The sequence below is a fragment of the Piliocolobus tephrosceles genome, chromosome 10, assembly GCF_002776525.5.
Source record: "Piliocolobus tephrosceles isolate RC106 chromosome 10, ASM277652v3, whole genome shotgun sequence".
Classification (NCBI taxonomy): domain Eukaryota; kingdom Metazoa; phylum Chordata; class Mammalia; order Primates; family Cercopithecidae; genus Piliocolobus; species Piliocolobus tephrosceles.
This window is the reverse complement of record NC_045443.1, coordinates 110516019-110537174: the sequence shown is the minus strand read 5'-3', so window position 1 is coordinate 110537174 and position 21156 is coordinate 110516019. Positions and strand designations below refer to the sequence as shown.

The 21156-nt window shown below is 44.4% G+C and overlaps 1 protein-coding gene across 5 annotated transcripts in view; it reads right to left on the bottom strand.

Annotated features, from left to right (window-relative positions):
• The window catches only part of RPH3A (rabphilin 3A), a 331956-nt gene that overhangs the window by 10304 nt on the left and 300496 nt on the right, over positions 1 to 21156 (bottom strand). For all 5 annotated transcript variants that reach the window (XM_023203847.1, XM_023203865.1, XM_023203858.2 and 2 more), the window contains 9 exons: positions 16466 to 16552; positions 15904 to 15966; positions 14783 to 15007; positions 12498 to 12577; positions 9888 to 9962; positions 8316 to 8425; positions 3863 to 3989; positions 1705 to 1761; positions 764 to 918 (listed from right to left, as the gene is read on the bottom strand). In XM_023203847.1, the coding sequence (XP_023059615.1) occupies positions 764 to 918; positions 1705 to 1761; positions 3863 to 3989; positions 8316 to 8425; positions 9888 to 9962; positions 12498 to 12577; positions 14783 to 15007; positions 15904 to 15966; positions 16466 to 16552 (979 nt within the window). The remainder of the gene's footprint in view (positions 1 to 763; positions 919 to 1704; positions 1762 to 3862; positions 3990 to 8315; positions 8426 to 9887; positions 9963 to 12497; positions 12578 to 14782; positions 15008 to 15903; positions 15967 to 16465; positions 16553 to 21156) is intronic.

The window sequence follows — 21156 nt, the reverse complement described above, 5'->3', positions numbered from 1 at the left end:
GAGATGCTAAAGTTGGCCCACTCCTACAAGACACAGGACGTGTCTGATGGCCAGTTTTGGCTTGAGGACTCCCTGGTGGCCTTACTGAACTTGTATCTGGAATGCTTCTCTCCAACTTCCCTAGCTATTCCCCTCATCAGATCAGACTTGCATTGTAGTCTAACATCTCTCCCTTTCTCCCCTGACTCCCCTCAGACTTCCTGGAATGAGTATTTCCCCTGATAAGCCCCTTGTCTGCTTAATCCTATTTTGGCATCTTCTTCTCAGAGGATCTGGACTAACACAGATAACAGAGTCTTTTTATTCTCCATGATTGAGATTACTGGAATAGACCCCAGATCGAAGGCATTTTTTTTTTTTTTTTTTTTTTTTGAGCATTTCCAGAAGGAAACTGGAAAACGCCAGATGGCCTCTTTGGTGGTGGAGGTCTGAGCAGTGCGAGGGGTGTGCGGCCAACTCCTGGGAGCTACAAATGGGGCTACGACAGCTAATCCGCATCATTGTAGAGCCATCAGCAGGCCCTCGAGAGGACAGAGTTACAAAACTTTGCATGTGGGCAAGTGACACACCAGTTTGACTGCCTGAGACTCCAGACCCACACTCTTGCCAGTTCTAGGCATTTGTTTCACTGTGACCTTGGGCAGGTTCCTTGCCCTCTCTGGGTCTCAATGTACAACAATCCTAGGGAAACTCTCTGGTTCTCCTCTTCCAAGGATCCAGGACTCCTTCAGGGCCCACCCGTAGCCCCAAGGCCTTGACTTACAGCTTGACAAATGGGTCTGAGTAGCCATTAGCGTCCATGGCAGCCAGGTGCACACAGCGTATGATACCCACAATGAGGCCTCCCTGCTGGGTGCTGTACATGAGAGAGACCAGGATCTTGCCACGCTCCTCGATGTCACCAACACGCTCCACCTGCTGCATTGGGGGAAAAGGCAGTGTGGGCCTTGGAGGGGAGGGGGCCAGGCAATGTGAATGGTGCGCATTAGGGAAGAACCTATGAAGGGCAGGTGGAGCTCGACCAGCTCTAGGGAGCCAGCACCAAGGACAGCAGATGGCCAAGCCTCCAAGGAGGAGCCAAAGGTGAAAGTCGAGGACCAGTCTCAGGCACATGGGGACCAATGGCTTCACTTTGACTTAGACATGGATGAACTCTGACTGTGAGCACAGATTAAACTTGCTCCTGGTCACTGATTGGCTTTGGCTCTAACCCAGGACTGACCCTTGACCCTGGCCCCAGACAGATTCTTGCCTCTGATCTCAGACTCCGTTAATACAACCAGTCTTCTCAAAGGGCAGTCCCTGGAGTCATATGAGGGACCCAGGCAGACAGCATGAAGGCTTAGTTCGGTTTCTACCAGGCACACAGCTCAAAGAATGCACCCACTCCAAGAAAGTAGTGGGCCATTGCTCTAGTCAGTAGAATTGTCTACAGAGCATCTGACAATGAGGCCAAAAACCTGGTGGGCATTCTAGGTATGAGAGAAAGGGGCTGCCCCCTCCTCAGAGGCTTAGGTGTGGAGAGGATGTCCCTTGTCTCATGCCCGAACAACTTGGGCAAAGGGTCGCTCTCAAGCCAAATCAACTCCAGGGTGTTTGCAAGAGAATGGGTGAGGAAGGGGCCAGGGAGGGAGAGAAGAGGAAGATGCTAGCCCAGCCCAGCACAGACCCTGACTGTGGCTTCAATTCCTGCTCAGTGCTCACCTCCTCCTCATAAAGGGCCATGCCTCGGGCTGACCCGGTGGTCCCAGCACGTTTCATCTGAAAAGAAGAAAACAAATAAAAGATAACATTTTCTATGGAGCTCATCTTCCTGCACAAGAAGGACCAGAAACCCCTCACACTTCCATTAGCATCCAGAGCCATGGAAGTGGGTTCTTAAGCTACTGTGGCCCTCCTGTGTTCTCCCTTTTAGCTGAAATTTATAAAACACAGTCACATGGCAAGCTATGTGAATGTATAACAACCTATGATATAGGTTCTGTTACAATTCCAATTTTACAAATGAGGATCCTGAAGGTCCAAGTAGTTAAGCCCCTTATGCAAGGTTACACAGCCAGGAAGTATCAGAGCTCTCCACACACAAGCAGAAAAGATTTCATTTTCTCTGATTGAAGTGGCTCAGGGGTCTTGGGGTCTGACCCACCAGGTGCTTTTTCCCTTCATGGACCCTGGGGCCCTTTTGCTGAACTCTAAGGTTCTGGGAAACAGAGTTAGAAAACCATTGGTTAAATCCAACCTCCCCACTTTGGAGAGGAGGAAACCTGAGGTCCAGAGGGGAGGGGCCCTCAGTGGGATATAATGGGGGAAGATGGTGGTGCAAGGGTTACGGTTTAATGGCAAAGAGCAAAAGAAGATGATCAGTAGTGTTCTGCGGCTGCTGCAACCCTCTGGCTGTCCTGCACCTTCATGTTTCTGGGGCTGGCTGCGTCCACCATAGCAAGATGGGCAAACCCAAAGGCTGATGACCCAGGCAAGGGCCTGGCCATTGCCCTGGTCAACTGGACTCATGGAGTTGGAGAAAGAAGAGAAGCCTTAAGACCCAGCTGTCACCAGGCAAAAGCCCAGAAGAAATGCCTCGCTCCTAGGGATGTCTTTAAGGATTTATTTTGAGCCTGGAATTCAGTAGAAATCCTTCCTTGCAATTTTCCTTGTTGAGTCTTGTTCTTTTGCCTGAGTTATAAAACTATGGCATGGCATGCAGATATTCCATCCTCAGGCTGGCCATCTGCTGAGAAGATGCTGCAGGATTTCCCCTCCTGCACCCCATAGCTTCCCTGTGGAGAGCAGGCAGGCAGCTCAGAGAGACCAGGGGTGCTGGTGTTGTAGGAGAGCTGGGCTCTGGCCAGTGCTCAGTGACCTTGGAGACTTGCTACCCTCTCCGGGCCCAAGTTGGCCCACACTTAAGGCAAGGCAGCCTGAATTATCTCTAAAAATGTAGATTGTTGAGTCCTACCCTACCCCACTAAAACATAATCCCTATGGGAGACCTCCACAAATCTTAGTTTGTAAAGCTCTGGTTTTAAAATCCCCCGGTTAATTCTGAGGTGCAACCTCATTTTGATCCTTGTTATTTTCCTCAAAGAGCAAGAATTACATCTGACAACAATGACAATTCTAATACTTCATATGTATTATCACATTCAATCCCTAAAAGATCCTATGAGGTTAGCACCACAGTATCCCATTTTACAGATGAGAAATCTGAGGCCCAGAGAAATTAAATAATTTGCCTCAGGTTATACTCTAAGTGGCAGAGCCAGAATTCACACCCGAGAGTCTGGCTGCAGAGCCCATACTCTTAAACTCTAGGCTATCCTGCCTTCTGTTTATCTACATGGTGCTTTCTGACTTCATGACTGACAGGTGGGTAAGGCAGCATTATTTCCTATACTAACAACCGTTAATTTATGAGTGCTTACTATGCACTAAGTTCTAGTTCAATTATGTTATTTTTTAAAACACAACCCTCCCAAGAGGCAGGTACTGTCACAACACCCACATTACAGACAAGAACACCGAGGCTTGGAGTGGTTCAGCCCCCTGGCCAAGGCCATAGAGCAGCAAGTGGCAGAGCTGGCTCTGAACCCAGGAATCCCGCACTGCCCCTACCATGCTGTCCATCCAGTTTGGCCAAGAAAAACTCATGTTCAAAGTGATGCTGACACAGGGTTTGTGAAAGGCAGAGAGAGAATGCAGCCTGAGGTTGTGAGCTGGAGTCTTGACTCTCCTCTGCAGACCTGCTGCAGTGCCTCTGCTACCCAATACCCTGTGGATCTCTTTCCCCCAATTCAGACTCAGAGGAAGGCAGCTCCTCCAATCTCCCCTCCTCCCATCAGATCCTCAGGGTAAAGTCACTCACAGGAATCACTCGCTCCAGGCAGATGTTGAAATTCTTCCTCTGGTTGGGCTTCAGTTTCTTGAGGGAGAATCTGGTCTCACCAATAAATTCATTGTGGCCAAATTTGTCCTCATCACAGACAGAGATCCTGCCACCAACACAAGGGGTAGAGAGAGAAACAGGAACAAATATTGAGACCCTGCTGTGTGCCAAGAGCTGCAGCTGATGCTGGTAAGGAATGTATGATGTACATGGAAAAATATGATTTCCTATTTATTTATTACTGGGCCAAGTGCCTTTAATTTCTTCTTTATTGCAGTATAACTGACATGCAGTAAAGCACATAAATTTAGTTTACAGCTTGATGAATTCTTGCATATGCATATACCCGTGTAATTCCCACCCAGGTCAAGATATAAAACATTCCAGAGACTGAAAGACCCTCAGGATCCTTTCTAGTCACTGCCTTTCTCAAAGATAGCCACTCTCTTGCCTCTGGCCACACGAAATCATTTGTTTGGTTTTTGAGCTTCATATAAATAGAATGATATAGACTCTTTTATGTTGGCTTCTCTTGCTCAACTCTTTTATGTTGGCTTCTCTTGCTTATGTCTGTGAGATGCATCCATGCACAGTATAACTTATCTTTTTTATCACTGCATAGTATTCCACTGTGTAAATATACCATAATAATTCTGCTGTTGATACAGGTTGTTTCTAGTTTTGAGTTATTATGAATAATGCTGCTATGGAATATTTATGTTCATGTCTTTTGGTATATACATGTACATATTTCTATTGAGTATTTTCTTAGGAGTAGGGTTGCTGGCCATGGACTAGGCATAAGTTTAGCTTCAGTAGAAACTTCAAAACAGTTTTCCAAGGCTGTTCCACCAATTATGTCCCTACCAGCAGTTTATAGAGGTTCTGGTCACTCTTTATTCCCTTTGACTTCAATTATGTTAGTCTCTAATTTTAGCCTTTTTGGATGGGTCATAGTATGTCACTGTAGTTTTAATTTACATTTCCCTGATGACTAAAAAAGTTGAGCCCCTTTTCACATACTTTATGGCCATTTGAGCATCCTCTTTTGCAAAGTCAGGCTAGGAACTTTTCTCATTTAATTTTTCCTCTTTCAAAACAACTGCATTTACCATTTAGAGAAGATACTGGGGCCCAGAAAGATTAAATAACTTTTCCCTAATAAGAGGTGGAACCAGGGTTTGAATCCAGGTCTCCCTGAGTCCTATAGTAATATATTGTCTTTTGTTATCTACCTTACACAGCATTGAGTAATAGTGGCACAAAATGGGCAGGTCATAAGAAATGTCCCTTAGGACAAGAGTCTCCAACTCCCAGGCCACAGACCAGTACCAGTCTGTGGCCTGCTAGAAATCCGGCTGCACAGGAGCAGGTGAACAGCAGGTAGGCAAGCACTACCGCTTCAGCTCCGCCTCCTGTCAGATCAGCAGCAGCACTAGATTCTTATAGAAGCATAAAACCTATTGTGAACTGCACATGTGAGGGATCTAGTTTGCATGCTCCTTATGAGAATCTAATGCTGATGATCCAAGGTGGAACAGTTTCATCCTGTAACCTTCCTTCTCCCTACCCCAGTCCATGGAAAAACTGTCTTCCACAAAACTGTTCCCTGGTGCCGGAAAGATTGGGAACTGCCGCCACAGGAGACGAAAAGGACCAGTCATGGCATGATAATTTATCCTGACATATACTAAGAGAGGAAAGGACTTATTGTCCTCCAGTGGCATGGGAGGCATTCTTGGGGGACAGGAAGGGACTGTAAAGGTACCACACTCCTTGACCATCAACATTAGTTGAACAAATGTTCAAAGTCCTGGAGGGCCCGAACACCCTCGTAGCTGAGTCCTGCACTGTATAACACTGGAGAAGAAACTCGTCTTTGATGAACTGGTTGGGGTGTAAACAATATCATCCTTCTTCAGGGCAATGCATCTCCAAAGACATGAGAGAATAATCACTGCTTTTGACCCTGTCGCACCACTTATAGGAATTTACCTCAAATATATAATAAGGCAAGTACAAAAATATTTAACTACAATGGTCCAAAAAGCAGTTAGAAAGGATAAATGAGATCTAGTATTTGATAGCACAACCGGGTGACTATAGTCAATAATTTAATGGTACATTTAAAAATAGTGAAAAGAGTATAATTCAATTGTCTATAACACAGGGATAAATGCTTGAGTATAATTCAATTGTTTATAACACAGGGATAAATTGTTTATAACACAGGGATTAGAAAACCCATTTATTTTAACCCATTTAAAAAACTCATGATACGATTATTACACATTGTATGCCTGTATCAAATTATTCTATATACCTCATGAATATTAATATATACACCTACTATGTACCTACAAAAAAATTAGAAATATATTTAACTACAAAGATGTTTGTCACAATATTGTTTGTAACTATGAAGAAAGCAGAAATAAATACTGTACAATGGAGGAACTGCTTAAGAAAATTATGAAATAACCATCAAATGTAATAGTGTACATTAGAGAAAGTGTTGTACTTAGTCATTAGGGAAATTTGAAACCACAACGTAACACTAGTGCACACTTACCAGAAAGGCCAAAATGAAAAAGTGTTGATGAGGCTGTGAAGCAACTGGAACTACCATGCATGGCTGAAGGGAGTGCACACTGGCACAGCCACTATGGAAAACTGGAAGTTTCTACTAAAGCTGGACATACACATATCTTATGGCTCAATCATTACACTTCTAGATATATATGCAACGGAAATGAGTGCACTTGTGTACCTAGAAACAGCTACTAGAATGTTCCTAGCAGCACTATTTGTAATAGCCCCAAACTAGAAACCACCCAAATATATCAACAGTAAACTGGATAAATAAAACTGCGTTATATTCATGCAATAAAATACTAAATAGCAACAAGAACGATCTACAACTACACACAACTTAGATGAATACACAGGTAGAATGTTAAATGAAAGAATATTGATACAAAAGAGCAACACAATACAATTTCATTTATATAAAGTACAAAAGCAGACAAAATTAACTTGTTCTGTTAGATGTTAGGATGTTGAATACCCCAGGGGAGTATTCAACAGGAAGGGGCCACAGTGGGGGGACTTCTGCAGCCTAGGAATGTTCCATTCCTTAAGCCCAGTATGTTCACTATTGTGAAAATTCATCAATCTGTGCACTTATTATATGTGCATTATGCTAAATGAATGTTATGCTGCAATAAAAATATTTACTTAGAATAATGTTGCAGCCAATTTGGAAAGCAGTTTGCATGTCTCGTGAAATTGTTTTGAAAAAATCACATATCCCATGATCCAGTAATAATTCTCTTTGGTTTCTGTCCTAAGGAAACACTCATATGTACACAAGGGAGAATGAAGTTGCTCATTGCAACTTTGTTTGTAGTAGAGAAAAGCTGGAAACAATTTAAATGCCCACCTGTAGGGAACTGGCTAAATAAACTGGTAAACATTTACGTAAAAATTTAAAACATGCCAAACAATACTGTACATTGTTTATAGATACACAATTATGAAGTATAAGACATACTTGAGAATGATACCCCAATAATTCAGGATGGTGTTTAGCTCTTGGGAGAGAAGGAAGAGGACAGGACAGGGTGGGATATAGAATATACAAAAGGAGCTTCAACTTGCATAGGAGTACTTTATTTCTTAAAAAAAACAGCTGATGCAAACACAGCAAAATAGCAAGATTTTTAACAGATCAAGTATTGGGTGGGTTCATGGATGTTTGTTTTAGTATATGCTACACTTTTCTATTCATCTGTAATATTTAAGAATAAGAAAATTTTTAAAAATCTGTGATAAATCCATTCTGTAGAATATTCTGAGGCAGTTAAAAATTAGGTAGATTTAAACATTTTTTCACGGCTATAACACTAAGATATATTGTTAAGAATAAAAGGCAAGTTCCATATATATATATATATATATATATATATATATATATATATATCCATTACTTCTAATGGCAAAAACTGCAATTACTTTCACACCAGCCTAATAATTCAACATTGTAGAAGAATATGAAATGGTATCAATGTATTCTTAAGTGATACAGATATATTAATGGGATGATCCATTGCAATAAACATTTTTATAAGCACTCGATTTTATTAGGAAAAAACTTTCACATACACACCCACACATGCACCCACCCCACACACACACCCTGAATGAACAGATACCAAGATGTTAACAGTAAACAGTTTCAACTTATCTGTATTTTCCAAAATTCCTACCAAAAATATATATCACTTTTTGGTAAAAGTAAACAAGTAAGAAAAAAATAAACTATGCAGAGATCTTTTTAGAGTGAGGCCCTAAGGGCCTCACCCCAAGTCTCAGTTCCACCCTCCCTGAGTCTTCCCTTCACCTCCCTCTCTGGCCTCTGCCTGGCAGGTACCTGAGGGTCTTCCTTTGCATGTCCTCGTCGGTGATGCCGTGGTAGACGAGGGTCTCATTCCAGACGGGGTTCCGGGTATTCCGCAGAGTTTTTGTACGAAGCTTGTTGGACTAGAGCCCCAGAGAGATGGACAGACACCTACCTCAGTGGGGAGCCAGTTCTGGGACCCCATCGTTTGGGCTGATATGGGGTGGGTGGGTGGTTTTCCCCATAGGAGTGTCCCGGGGCTTAGTTATTCCCAAATGCATGTTCTCAGGGAGTGGGGGACATCCTCTAGGATCACGGCCACAGAAAAATGGATCAATGCTTGGCGCTGGGTCCCCTCTCCCGCCATGCACTGAGCCTCCTCCTTGAACTTTCCCTTGAGAAAGCTGAGACATCTTCCTTTGAGAAGAAATCATTTATAGGTCAGGGAGGCAGAAGCGAGAGCCACCCATTCTCATTTAGGCAGGGGATATTGGGACGGCTCTCTCTGTTCCCCCCAAATAGTACCCTTCATGCCTAAACTTCCTTAGAGGGGCCAACAGTTTTCATTTTACTCTGAGACAGAGAAGGCTAGAAACGCAACTATGCCCAGAAGAGGTGGGCTGCTGACAAATCTCATTCATGCTAACATGCACATGATTCACATTAGATTCTTCAGCAAAGCAGCTTTGGCTGTTAGGAGTGGGTAAAGGAGGGCATCTAGAAGAGAAGCAAACCTCACTGGGGAGTGAGGAGGAGCAGGGGCCAAACACTTCATCATTCGACCATGGCCAGGTGATGAACTGTCTTTCCTTGATCCAAAGAAGAGTGAGACAAAGAATGTGTGTGTGTGTGAGTGTGTGTGTGTGTGTTGAGGGTGGGGGGTGGTGTGCACATGCGTACATGTGTCCTCTTTTGTCTCATGGAGCATTTGGTACTTGCAGGGGTATTTAACAGGCATTTTCTGAAGATCATTTGACAGATGTACTGTCACCTTTGCGTTTAGGACATCTATGTCAAATTAATACAAAGCACAAAACAAAACCCAGGCAGACACACTTCCATTTCCAGCCATGCACTCTGGGTGGGCCAATCCCCAGAGAGGAGAATTAACCCCAGAGCAAAGCAATGCTCAGCCGGTGAGCTGGAGGGGAGAGAAGGCTGGGAGGGCCAGGGCTTCAGAGAATATTCTCCAAAGGGCTTAGTCCTGAAATGTGGAGAGAGTGGCTCATTTCTAATGAGAGATGGAGTGTGTGGTTGGGGGTATAAAATGTGTGGGGGAGGTGAGCCAGACCCAGCAGTGGGAGAGCAGCTGAAGGTGTTCGAGCAGATGAAGGGCATCGTCAGGGCATCTGCTTCTCTTCTGGCATTGGCAGCTCCCCAGATCCCAGGTTTCTGAGTTGGAGAAATGGGCAGAGCCCCTGCCCAAGGGAGAATGACCCCTGGAACATACTTTACTTGCTCTGCAATGGCTTTGCTACTCACAGGATGAGGTGGGGTTGGGGATTTGGGGCAGATAAGGGCTATTTTAGGCTCTGAGCTGAGAACCCTGGGTATCTGCCAGGGCCCATGCACCCGGTTTGCAGAGAAGCCCAGGCCATATGGTACCTTGCTGGCTCCCGGCAGGAGGTGCAGCTTAACGTAGGGATCAGCCAAGCCGTTTGAATCCATGGGCTTCAGGCCCTGCAAAAGAAGGAGGCAATGGTGTGAGGGCCTCAGGAGGGCCCAGTGCTCAGCTGTCATCGGCAATGGGCATAGCCCCCTGGCATCTGTCCTGCCTGTTGGTCCACCCTGTGTGCTTCCTTCTCCAAAGAGAGAGAAGGGAAATGCAGTATCACGGAAAGAGTGCTGGGACAGGAGACAGGGTTTCAAACCTGGCCATGTCACTTCCTGGCTATGTGACCTTAGGCAAGTTTCTTAACCTATCTGAGCCTCAGTTTCCCCACCTGTCAAATGGGGATGAGAACAGTACCCGCTTCATAAGGTGGTGAGATTTAAATGCAATTCCACCTGCAAAGTGCTGGCATATGATACACACTGGATCAAGGCTGGATTGTTATTGCTAGGATGGGAGGAGATGTCCCAGAAGAGTAAAGGCAAGGTTAGGGGAAGGAGGAGACTCCTATTTTCTGGCGCTGACCCCTGCATTATCTTCTGAAACTTCAGTGTCTCCATCCATCAGGGCTGGGACGAGGCTCAGATGAGATACTAGAAGGAAGTTTGCGGTAGGTAGGAATTAAGTTGATTTGTTAAAATGAGCAATCTCCAAATTCCTGGGGCTTAGACATACTCTGTCCATCCTCTATGTTCAGACCAGGCAGATGTCCCACCTCTGGACTCCTGTCATCCCACTGCACAGCACTTATACCATGCACAATTGATCGTGAACAACACAGGTGTGAACTGTGTGGGTCCACTTACATGAGGATTTTCTTCCACCTCTGCCACCCCCGAGACAGCAAGACCAACCCCTCCTCTTCCTCGTCCTCCTCAGCCTACTCAACATGAAGACCATGAGGATGAAGACCTTCATGCCAATCCCCTTCCACTTAATGAATAGTAAATACATTTTCTCTTCCTTAGGATGTTCTCAATCAATGTTGAATTTTCTTTCTGCTAGCTTACTTTATGGTAAGAATACAGTACATAATACCTAAAGTATACAAAAGATGTGTTCACTGATTGTTTATGTTGTCAGAAAGGCTTCCAGGCAACAGTAGGCCAGTAGTAGTTAAGTTTTTAGGGAATCAAAAGTTATACCATAGATTTTCAGCTGCACAGGGATTAACTGAACTCCCACATTGTTCAAGGTCAACTGTATTGTGTCCAGCGATCTTGGATCTTGTTTCCCCACTTGTTCAATGGGGCTGGCAGCAACTCCTGCTTCATGGGGCCCTTAGAGGATTAAATGAGATCTTGCTGTAAAGATCAGCTCCATCGCTTATCAGCTGTGTGACCTCAGGCTTTAACCTCCTAGACCTGTTTCCCCATCTGTACAATGGGGCTATTCAGAATCCCCACCTCAGAAGTTTCTATAAAAAGGAAACAAAATAATGTATGCGCTTACTTTACTGCGTTATTGGCGGGGGTGGAGGGGCAGTGTTAAGTGCATCTAAGTGCTTGCCATAGTGACAATAAATAGGTGTCCAATAAATGCTGATGCATACTTGGTGCCCAATAAATGCCGATACATTATAGGTGCCCAATAAATGCTGCCACATAACAGGTGTCCAATAAATGCTGATACATAATTGGTACTCAATAAAGAAGTGACTTGGGCAAAGTAATGTGCTGGTCTAGGAGTTATGTTAAGCATTTTGTACCTCATTTATCATTCAAATTGAGACATTTTAAGAGTGAAAAAGGAAACAGTTCATTATTATGGCAAGGCAACATGCACAGAAGGGAACTGTCCTGGGAAAACTGGAATGTGTGCCCACCACTATCCTTATGGGAGAGACACTACTATTATCCCTGATTTACAAATAGGCACACTGAGACACAGAGGGGTTAAGTCACTTCCCCCAAGTCACACAGCTAGGAATGGTCAGGGCTGGTATCTGAACCCAAGAAGCCTGGTTTCTGAGCCCCTGTTTGTTTTTCTGTGTGGCCTAGGCTTGGGGCTTTACAGGGGAGGGGTGCAATCCTAGTCAATTACTTTCTGGGGTTTGCACTGGTTTCACCCAGCTTTTTCCCCTGGGGTCTGGAATCAAGTCAGCTCACTCCTCCGGAGCCTGCAGCAAGGCTGTCCCGCCCCCTTGGAAGCCCGTTTTAGTGTCCCTGTGTCTCTGCTGCTCCAGCGAGACAGCCGCTTCAGCAGAAGGGGCCTCAGGCAGACACAGAGATGAGGCCGTTCCATGGATATGTCAGCTGTGGAGCCAGGCTGTCATCTCCTCCCGGGCAGAACCTCCACCATCCCCTCCAGAGACACTGCTGGCCCAGGCAGATAGAGGCCGACTCTGCCCTTGAAGCCTGGCTGCATGTACTCCCAGGAAGTGGCTGCAGATAAGTGAAACCCCTCCGGGACCATCCCTGGAGGAGGAAGGGAAGGCCTCCCAGAAAGGAATTCGCCTAATTACTGTGACTCTTCTCATCACCTTCACTATCATCCATAGACAAACAACAACAGGAGACAGGCCTGGTTACCCATCCCCATCTGAGTCTCCTAGCCAGGCCAGAGCATCCTGAGAGGTCCCCTGCTTGGTCCCCATCACCCACCTTGGCCTTAATGATGGTGCACTGCAGGGAGCTGTTGTCCTGGTCGTAGAGAAGGCTGAATTCCAGGGCACCCAGTGTGGCTGAAGGGGGCAGAGGCAGGAACCAAGATAACGAACATTCAGTCACTCAGCAAACATTTCCTGAGCACTTACTATGTGCCCAGGCTGGGCTATGAATTGAGACTACAGAAGAGAGGAAAACTCAGTTTTTGCTGTGAGTACCTCATCTTGGTAGACCCTGCACTACCTTAGAGCACTCAGGACATCTGTGATCATTTCATCATCTGTGCACTTGCCTAGGTAATGCCTTTCTGTCCTGATAGATTGAGAACCCCATGAGGGCAATAGCTGGGATTCTCTTGTTGACTGCTATGTCCAACACACGGCCCATAGTCATAGGTGCTCACTTATTTGCTGAAGGAATAAATGAGTCTCAGCATTTGCTGTTCCCTCTGCCTGGAATGCTCTCCCTCTAGATCCTTACATGGCTTTCTCACCTTAAATGTCACCTCCTCGGAGAAGCTCTCCTTGATCACTCTTTAAAGTAGCTACCATCGTAGTCACTCAGTGTATTTTATTTCCTTTATGGTGCTCTGTCTCCACTCGAAATGCATTCATTTGGTATGTTAACTGTCTCTCTTCACTTGAATGTAAGCTTCAGGAGAATAGCTGGCATGTCTATCTTTTTATTTTCCCATGATATCCCCAGCATCTAGAACAGTTTGAGGCACTTAGTACATGCTCAATAAACCCTTGTCAAATACAGAGATGAGTGAGTGTGTGAAGAGTACAGGGTGTGGAGACAGGTTTGTAATAAACTACCGGGATAAGTTAAAAACAGGGACAGACATGAGGCTGGGAGGATCATCTATGCTTGGTGGGTTGGGGACATTTAAGGCTGACGGAAGGAGCAGTAGCCAGTTTTCCAGGGAAAGACCAGGATGAGGGAAAGCAGAAGGGTGCATAGACAGGGCATTTTCAGAGCAGAACCAGCCTGTGGCTGACAAGGTGGGTGGACTTCTCTCACTTCTTTCTCCTGAGACCGCAGACCCATGACCCATGGGAGAGCACAGGGCATGAAGGGCGACAGCTGATCTTCCGTGCAGGCCTGGCCTCTGATCTGCTACAGCTGTGTGATTGGCCACCAGCCCCTCCTTGCACTGACTGGATGTGCTTGGACAAGTCCCTCAACCTCTCGGAGCCTCATCTCTCAATCTGTAAAATGGGAGTCATAAAAGTAACTATGCCCAGGCTTGTAGGGAAGATTAAATGGGCAAATGCACAGAGTACACTCAGAATAGTGCCCAGCACAAAACGAGTGCCCAGCACGTGTTGACTTTTATTACCTCTGATGTCCATAACGCATAATAACAATTCCTCGTGTGTGTTTAGCCTCATGTAATAATGATTTCCATTTTATGAAGCACCTTCCCAGAAGGTGTCTCAGTTTATCTGTCCCTTAGCCCAGGGGGCGGTGGTGCTGTGCTTTTCATCTTACAGTGAGGAGAAATGACATGGCAGGTCAAGGCCATGTTGCTGGTCACAGCCTTTGATCTGGTCCTTCTGTTGGATCCAGTTTTTCCACTTGATCAGAAACAACCAGTAATGTCCCTACCTACCAACATATATTGGATGCAGACACTTGCCAGTTCTGCCTCCCTCCAGCTCACAAAGGCTGCCCCAGGCACACCTACCTGGTGGGGGTAGGGGTGTTGTGGGGAAATGTCACTGGTGTGTGTGTGTGTGTGTGTGTATGTATCCCTGGGACTTGGGGCCTGGTTGGGATAAGTACGCTGTAGGCATTTTAAAATGATGCAAAAGAAAATGCCCAGCAAATTTGAAATAATGATTAATAAATTACTTTTAGAAGATACACATTAAAGAGTTTTAAAAACTGTTAAAATATGCATTCACACCTAGGACCAAAACTACTGAGTTATGTAATAATTCTGTGCTTAACATCTTGAGGAACTAGTAGACTGAACATCGAGAAAATAGTTAATGCCACCGAATTGCAGTCTTTAAAATGATTTAAATAGTACCATTGATGTTATTTGTATTTCACCACAATAAAAAATACATGTAGCACTTAATTTTTAGGAAGCTGATATTTTGTGAATTTAGAAACACAAATCTGCACTTCTATCACTTGGTTAATATGTTTATTAGGTCTGACATCTTAGGGGTCTGCGGATAGACGGGGCTGTCCCTGAGCCATTCCTGTTTTCCTGGGCTTGGCTTCTGAAGTGATTTTTCCAAGATACCTCTCCCTTAGGCACCACCTACTTGCTTCATCCGAATCGTAGCTGTTGGCTTCCTCCTCCTCCTCCTCTGGGGGCGGCGGCTGGCGGGCTGCGGCAGGCTGGGGGGCAGCTGCAGATGCTTGGGAATAGGGCCCGGAGGGGTGGCTCATTCGGTCCTCTCTGGCTCCAACTGCTGGGTAGCCCCCAACTCCCCCTGTTCTCTCCTCTCGGGGTGGGGCAGTGGTCCCGGGGTCGCTCGGAGCCACCTCTGCAGGGAGATAAGGACAGGAAACATGCAGCTGAGTCCCTGTTTCATAACAGCAGCACCTAGGGACATTTTCAAAAGATGCAGATTCCCGGCTCCACCCAGAATCGGTGGACATGCAGTGGGGCCTTAGGATCTGTGTTTGACAGTAAGCCCCTCAGGCTGATTCAGAGGTAGGCAAAACAGACCTCGTGGGGGTACAAATCAGTGGTGTGGACTCTGGAGCCCAGACAGCCCGGGTATGAATCTTGGCCGTGTGACCTGCAGCAAATTACTTAATGTCTCTGAGCCTCAGTTTCTTTATCTGTAAAATGGAAATTATAGTATCTGAAGCTCCTCAAATAATAGTATTTTTTTAATGAATGAATATAAGTGCAGCACTTAAAACAGTGCCTGGTGCCTGAGAAAGCAAAAAGTGTCTCGTAGCTATGACTGATACATATGATGGTGATGCATATTGATGATATATGTTAATAGTAATCACTGTTGCTCAGTGTGGGCTTAGTATATTCCAGGCAACCCACCAAGGTTTTCTATGTATTAGTTTGTTTAAACCCCCCAACAATTCTGTGAGGTAGGTCCTAGTATTCCCATTTTATAAATAAGGAAACTGAGGTTCAGGGAAGCTAAGTAACTTGCCCAAAGTCACACAGCCAGGAAGTGAAAGGGCAAGGATTTGAACCCAGGTAGTCTATGCTCTAAACTATACATGTTGGCATTTCTATCTAGCTAATCTTAGTATGGACTATCTAGAGTTTTAGACTCGGAGGGTTGTTCAGATCTCATCCAACAGGTCTCAGGGTACAGGCTGAGTCAAGTTCTGGCAGCTGCCTGCTCTCTCTCAGGGAGGTAGGGGAGACGTGGCCACTGGGCAGGTATGGGAGGAAGCAGATACTTGCCTGGCTTCTGATCTGGAAAGCGTCCTGTTGGCCCAGGACCCGGTCTGCTGCCTCCTGGGGTCCCTGAGCAGAGAGAAGAGAGAAAAAGAGATGCAGCAGAGAGGGTGGCATCATTTGGGGGTTCATCTTTTTCTTTTCATTTCACAGGTGTGGACACAGGCCCGACGGCAGAAAGGTACCCGAGGCTGCAGGAACAGTCCCACTGGGAGGGGAGCTTTTGGATTTAGAAAGGCCTGGATCCAAGCCCCAGTGCTGTGGGAACTTCCTGAGCCTTGACTTGCTCCTCTGTGAAATGGGGGTGTTGGTCTTTGAGGTGGGAAACGCTGGCGAACGAGGCGCCATCACTTTCTGCATTGGGTGGGTAAGATGCTCCCTGCCTCCTCCTCCTGCTCCCCGCCCAGCTTCTTGACCCAGGGGATTACTCGTTCTGAGGGTCTTAGAAGAGCTTAGGATTTAGTTGTGGCTGTAGCTTTGCAGAAAACCCAGCATGCTCTGCAAGCTGGTATAGGGGTCACAGCCCAGTGACAACCTGGGCAGGTGCTAGCAGGCGAGTGGCAGGTACCTGGCTGCCCAGGCTGAGGTGATGCTGGGCTCTGCACTGAGCCTGGGGCAGCTCTGGAGGCCTGGACTGAGTTGGCCCGTCTCAAACCTGCAGAGGAAAGAAGAGAAAACAGCCATTGTGTGTCACACACACACAGCAGAAAGTAGCTTGGGACTGCTCAGCTGGTGTGGGGTGAGCCCCTTGGACTTTCGCTGGAGGCAGCTCCTCACTCGCTCAGCTCTTTCTGGCTCTTCTGCCTTCGGTGTGTTCTTTGCTCTCAATACTCAAACTCTGGTGAGCCACAGCAGCAGCACAGATGTTAAAAAGCACAGGTTCTATAATCCTCCTTCCACCTGTGTGGCCTTGCTCAAGTGACCTGTCCTCTCTGGGCCTCAGTTTCCTCACCTGGTATATGGAGATAATCACTTAGCTGATAGAGCTGTGGGGAAGATACAATGATACAAACAGGCAATGCTCAGAACAGTACTTGGCATGTACTAAAGACTCGACACATGTCAGGTGGTGAGATTATTTTATTATTATTGAAAGAATGTGTCTCTATCTTCATATGGACTTGGCTTTGCCTTCCTGCTGTTTCCTATATGGGCTGTGTGACCTTGAGCTGGTCACTCACTCTCTCTGAACCTTAGATGCCCCATAGAGGCAACAGTTCCACTTAACTCATAATAGTAATGAATTAACATTTATTTAGTGCTTACCATATGCCAGGAACTTTACATATAAGAACTTCTTTAATTTCTACACTAATAACCACTAATAACCTTATGGGATGGAGCCTTATTGTCTCCATTTTACAGATGGGGAAACTGAGGCACAAAGAAGTTACTGAGCTCATCTAATGTCTCTTGACTGGTTAGTGCAGAGCCAGGGTTTGAATGCTGGTAGTTGGTCTCTGGAGTCTGTGCCAGAGACCCTTACATGCTGTTGCTTCCCAGAGAGGGACTGAATGGAATAATGTGTGCAGCAGTTTCTGGTACCCAGAAGGTGTGATGTTCTGGGAAGAAAGCCCTGCCCTCTCTTACTTCACTGGGCTAGATGCTGTCTTTCCTGAATCCAGCACTTTTGGCTGGCTGGATGCTTGAATACACATAACAGAGGGTGCTTTACCACCTCTACCTGGGAGCTTACGAGCCACCAAGTCTTGTCCCAGGTTCCTACGTTAGCACTGCCATTTGTTTGTTCATTTGAGGCCTCATTCATTTGTCCATTCATTCATTCATTCATTCATTCATTCATTCATTCATTCAACAAGCATCCATTGAGTATCTACCAAGTGCCAATCCCTGTGCTAAGCTGGACAAAACACCATCTTATATCCTCCAGGAGTACACAGCCCAGTCACGGGAAGGGGACAGACACTGAAATGATGAGTTTATGAGGCAACAATAGCCAACAGTCATTGAGTTCTTCAGATGCACCCCTCATGGGGTGCATGAACATCACCTCATGGAAGCTTCACAACTCAATGCCATGCATGGTATTGTGTTTCCCATTTAGCAGTTGAGGTAGTAGGGGTTAAATATGCCCAAGGTCACATAACCAGGAAGCCCCTAAGGTAGGACTTCTGTCCAAGTCTATCTCAGATCTTGTTGAATGTGTAAATGACACCTGAAGTCCATCAACAATAGAATAAGCTGCTCCAAGAGGAAGGGAGTCCCCCCTTAGAGAGAGTATGTGGGTGATCAAACCCCTTTCAGAATCCTCTGAAGGGATTTCCACACTGTGTGTGAGGGAGGACCCTGAGATTCCAGGATTAAGCCCTGGAACAAGTTTTACTGATAATTTGTTTTACTGAGCTGCTCTCAGTCCCTCAAGTGGAACTTATAACAGACCAGCTAGGAGCATTGGCTCTGCACGTGAACTGCCTGGGTTAAACACCAGCCCTGCTATTACTTTTATGTGAGCTTGAGATTGTTTTAGCCTCTCTTTGCTATATCTATTATGTGAAGATGACTACAATAGTACCTATCCAAAAAGAGTTGTTGATTGGATCAATATGGCCCATGCAAGGGGTTTAATCACATATGTGGCAGAGAGTAGATGCTCAATAAGTTTAAATTGCTATTATGATTATTAATTCAAATATGGAAGCACTTGAGAGCCTATAATCAACTAGGAATCTTAGTATAGGCTGGAAAATGATGGGAAAGAGATAAAATTATGGTAGATGCTCCAAATATTTGGAAACATAATAAATTAATGGAGAGAGACATGTCCCTGGTATTATGAGGGAAAGAGATTCAGGCTATAATGCTTTAGACAGTGGTAAGTCCTGCATTAGGGCTGCGTCTCACTACCCTGGGAGCTCAGAGAAGGTAGCAGCTAACGCAGCTCAAGGTAGAGCAGGTGGATGCTAGAAGCTAGACCAGGGGAACATTTATATTGACTCCTGAGGGACAGGAGATTCAAATCCAGTTCAGAAATGTCCTATGACCATCTTCATCTTCAGAAGACAAAATAATACAGACGTTAAAAGCAGGATCTGATATGCGGAAATTAACTCAAAATGGATCAAAGACCCAAACATAAGGGCTAAAACTATAAAACTCTTCGAAGAAAACATAAAGGAACTACTTCAGGATCTTAGATTAGACAATGATTTCTTAGATACGACACTAAAAACATAGGCAAGAAAAGAAAAAAAAAGATAAACTGTGCTTCATCAAAATAAAAGTCTTCTGTGCATCAAATGACACTATAAAAGAGTGAAAAAACAACCCATGAAACAAGAGAAAAATGTGTAAATTAAATATCTGATAAGATATTAATATCCAGAATACATAAAGAACTTCTATGACTCAACAACAAAAGACAAACTACCCAATTTAAAATGTGTTCGAAGGACTTGAATAGCTGTCTCTCCAGGGAAAATACACAAATGTCCAAAAGCACATGAAAAGATGCTCAACATCACTAATCACGAGGGAAATGCAAGTGAAAACCACAAGGAGATGCCACTTCACACCCATTGGGATGACTATTACTAAAAAGAAAAACAAAACCCAGAGAACAACAGATATTGATGAGGACATGAAGAAATGAGAACCCTTGTGCATTGTTGGTGGGAATCTAAAAATGTCTCAGCCACCATGGAAAACGGTATGGTGGTTCCTCAAAAAATTAAACACAGAATTACCATATGATCCAGCAACTTCACTTCTAGGTATATACTCAGAAGAATGGAATGCAACAGATATTTGTATGTCAGGCACACAATGACATCATTTACAACAGCTAAAAGGTTGAAACAACCCAAACTTCCATTGATGGGTGAATGGATAAACAAAATGTAGTATATATAATATATGTACATATATATAAACACACACTATATATGTATATATACATGTATATACATATACACCACTATATATAGTATATGTACGATATGTATATATACTATATGTATATACTATGCAACATATATATTGTATATTATATTATATATACTGTGTTTCTATATATTCTATTATATATATGTATACTATATTATGTGCGTCTATCTGTATACTATATAAATACACAATAGAATATTGTGTATTCTTAATTTATGCCCAGTGTTCCATTATTGGAACGCTAAACTTGTAGGAGTTATTTATATCCTACTGCTCAAAGTCACCGTCAAGGTCTGATTTTTTACCAAAAAAAATTGCAACCTCCAGCATAAATGGGTTAAAAATGAAAGAAATTCTGACACATGCTACAACACAGATGAACCTTGAAGATATTATGCTAGGTGAAATAAGCCAGTCATGAAAGGACAAATTCTGCATGATTCTACTGATATGCAGTACCTAGAGTAGTTAAAACCATAGATAGAGAATCAAGAATAGTGGTTACCAGGGGCTGGGCAGAGAGAAGAGTGTGGAATTATTATTTAATGGATACAAAGTTTCAGTTTGTAATGACAAAAAAGCTCTGCAGATGCATAGTCGCATGGCTGTGAACCATGTGAATGTACTTTACACCACTGAATTGTACACATGACAATGGTTAAAATGGTAGATTTTATGTTATATATATATATTTTACAACAATCAAAAAATAATTTTAAAAGGCATCGCCAAAAGAAACTTAACCTCTGGAAGAGAAAAGAAAAAGTACAGGCTTTGATGTTGGACATATATGGAATTAATTCTCATTCTAACCAGTTATCAGCTGTGTGACCTAGGGCAAGTGGCTTCACCTCTCTGAGGCTCAGTTTTTCCATTCTGTAAAATGTGAATAACAGAAGTCTCATGTGGATTTTCAAGTTGTGGCAAACATTAAATGAGACAATATATGTAAAAGAACTTGAGATGGCATTTGGCACATAGTAAACACTCTATAAATATTTCATGATGTTGAGGATCTGAGAAATTCCTTTCTCTGTTCATCTAAACCATAGGTTCATTGTTTGGGGAGGTCTGGGTAGATGATGAAGCCCAAGGTATGTGCCCAGCTCTGTTGCCAATAAGAGGAAGTGAAGTGCTAAGCTCCAAACACACAATTTGGGAAGAGAAGACCAGACATCAACATGGGACCTAAATATTCAGCCAATCTGACTTAGACCCAGACGCAGTCCCTTCCTGCAAAAGAAATGAAGCTGCTTTGAGGTCTCAGACAAGGAGCTATGGAACAAAGATGTTTCACTATGGTAGACATTTCCTTCAAAGTCCTGTGCTCAGTGACTCCCACCAATGGGCACTCTT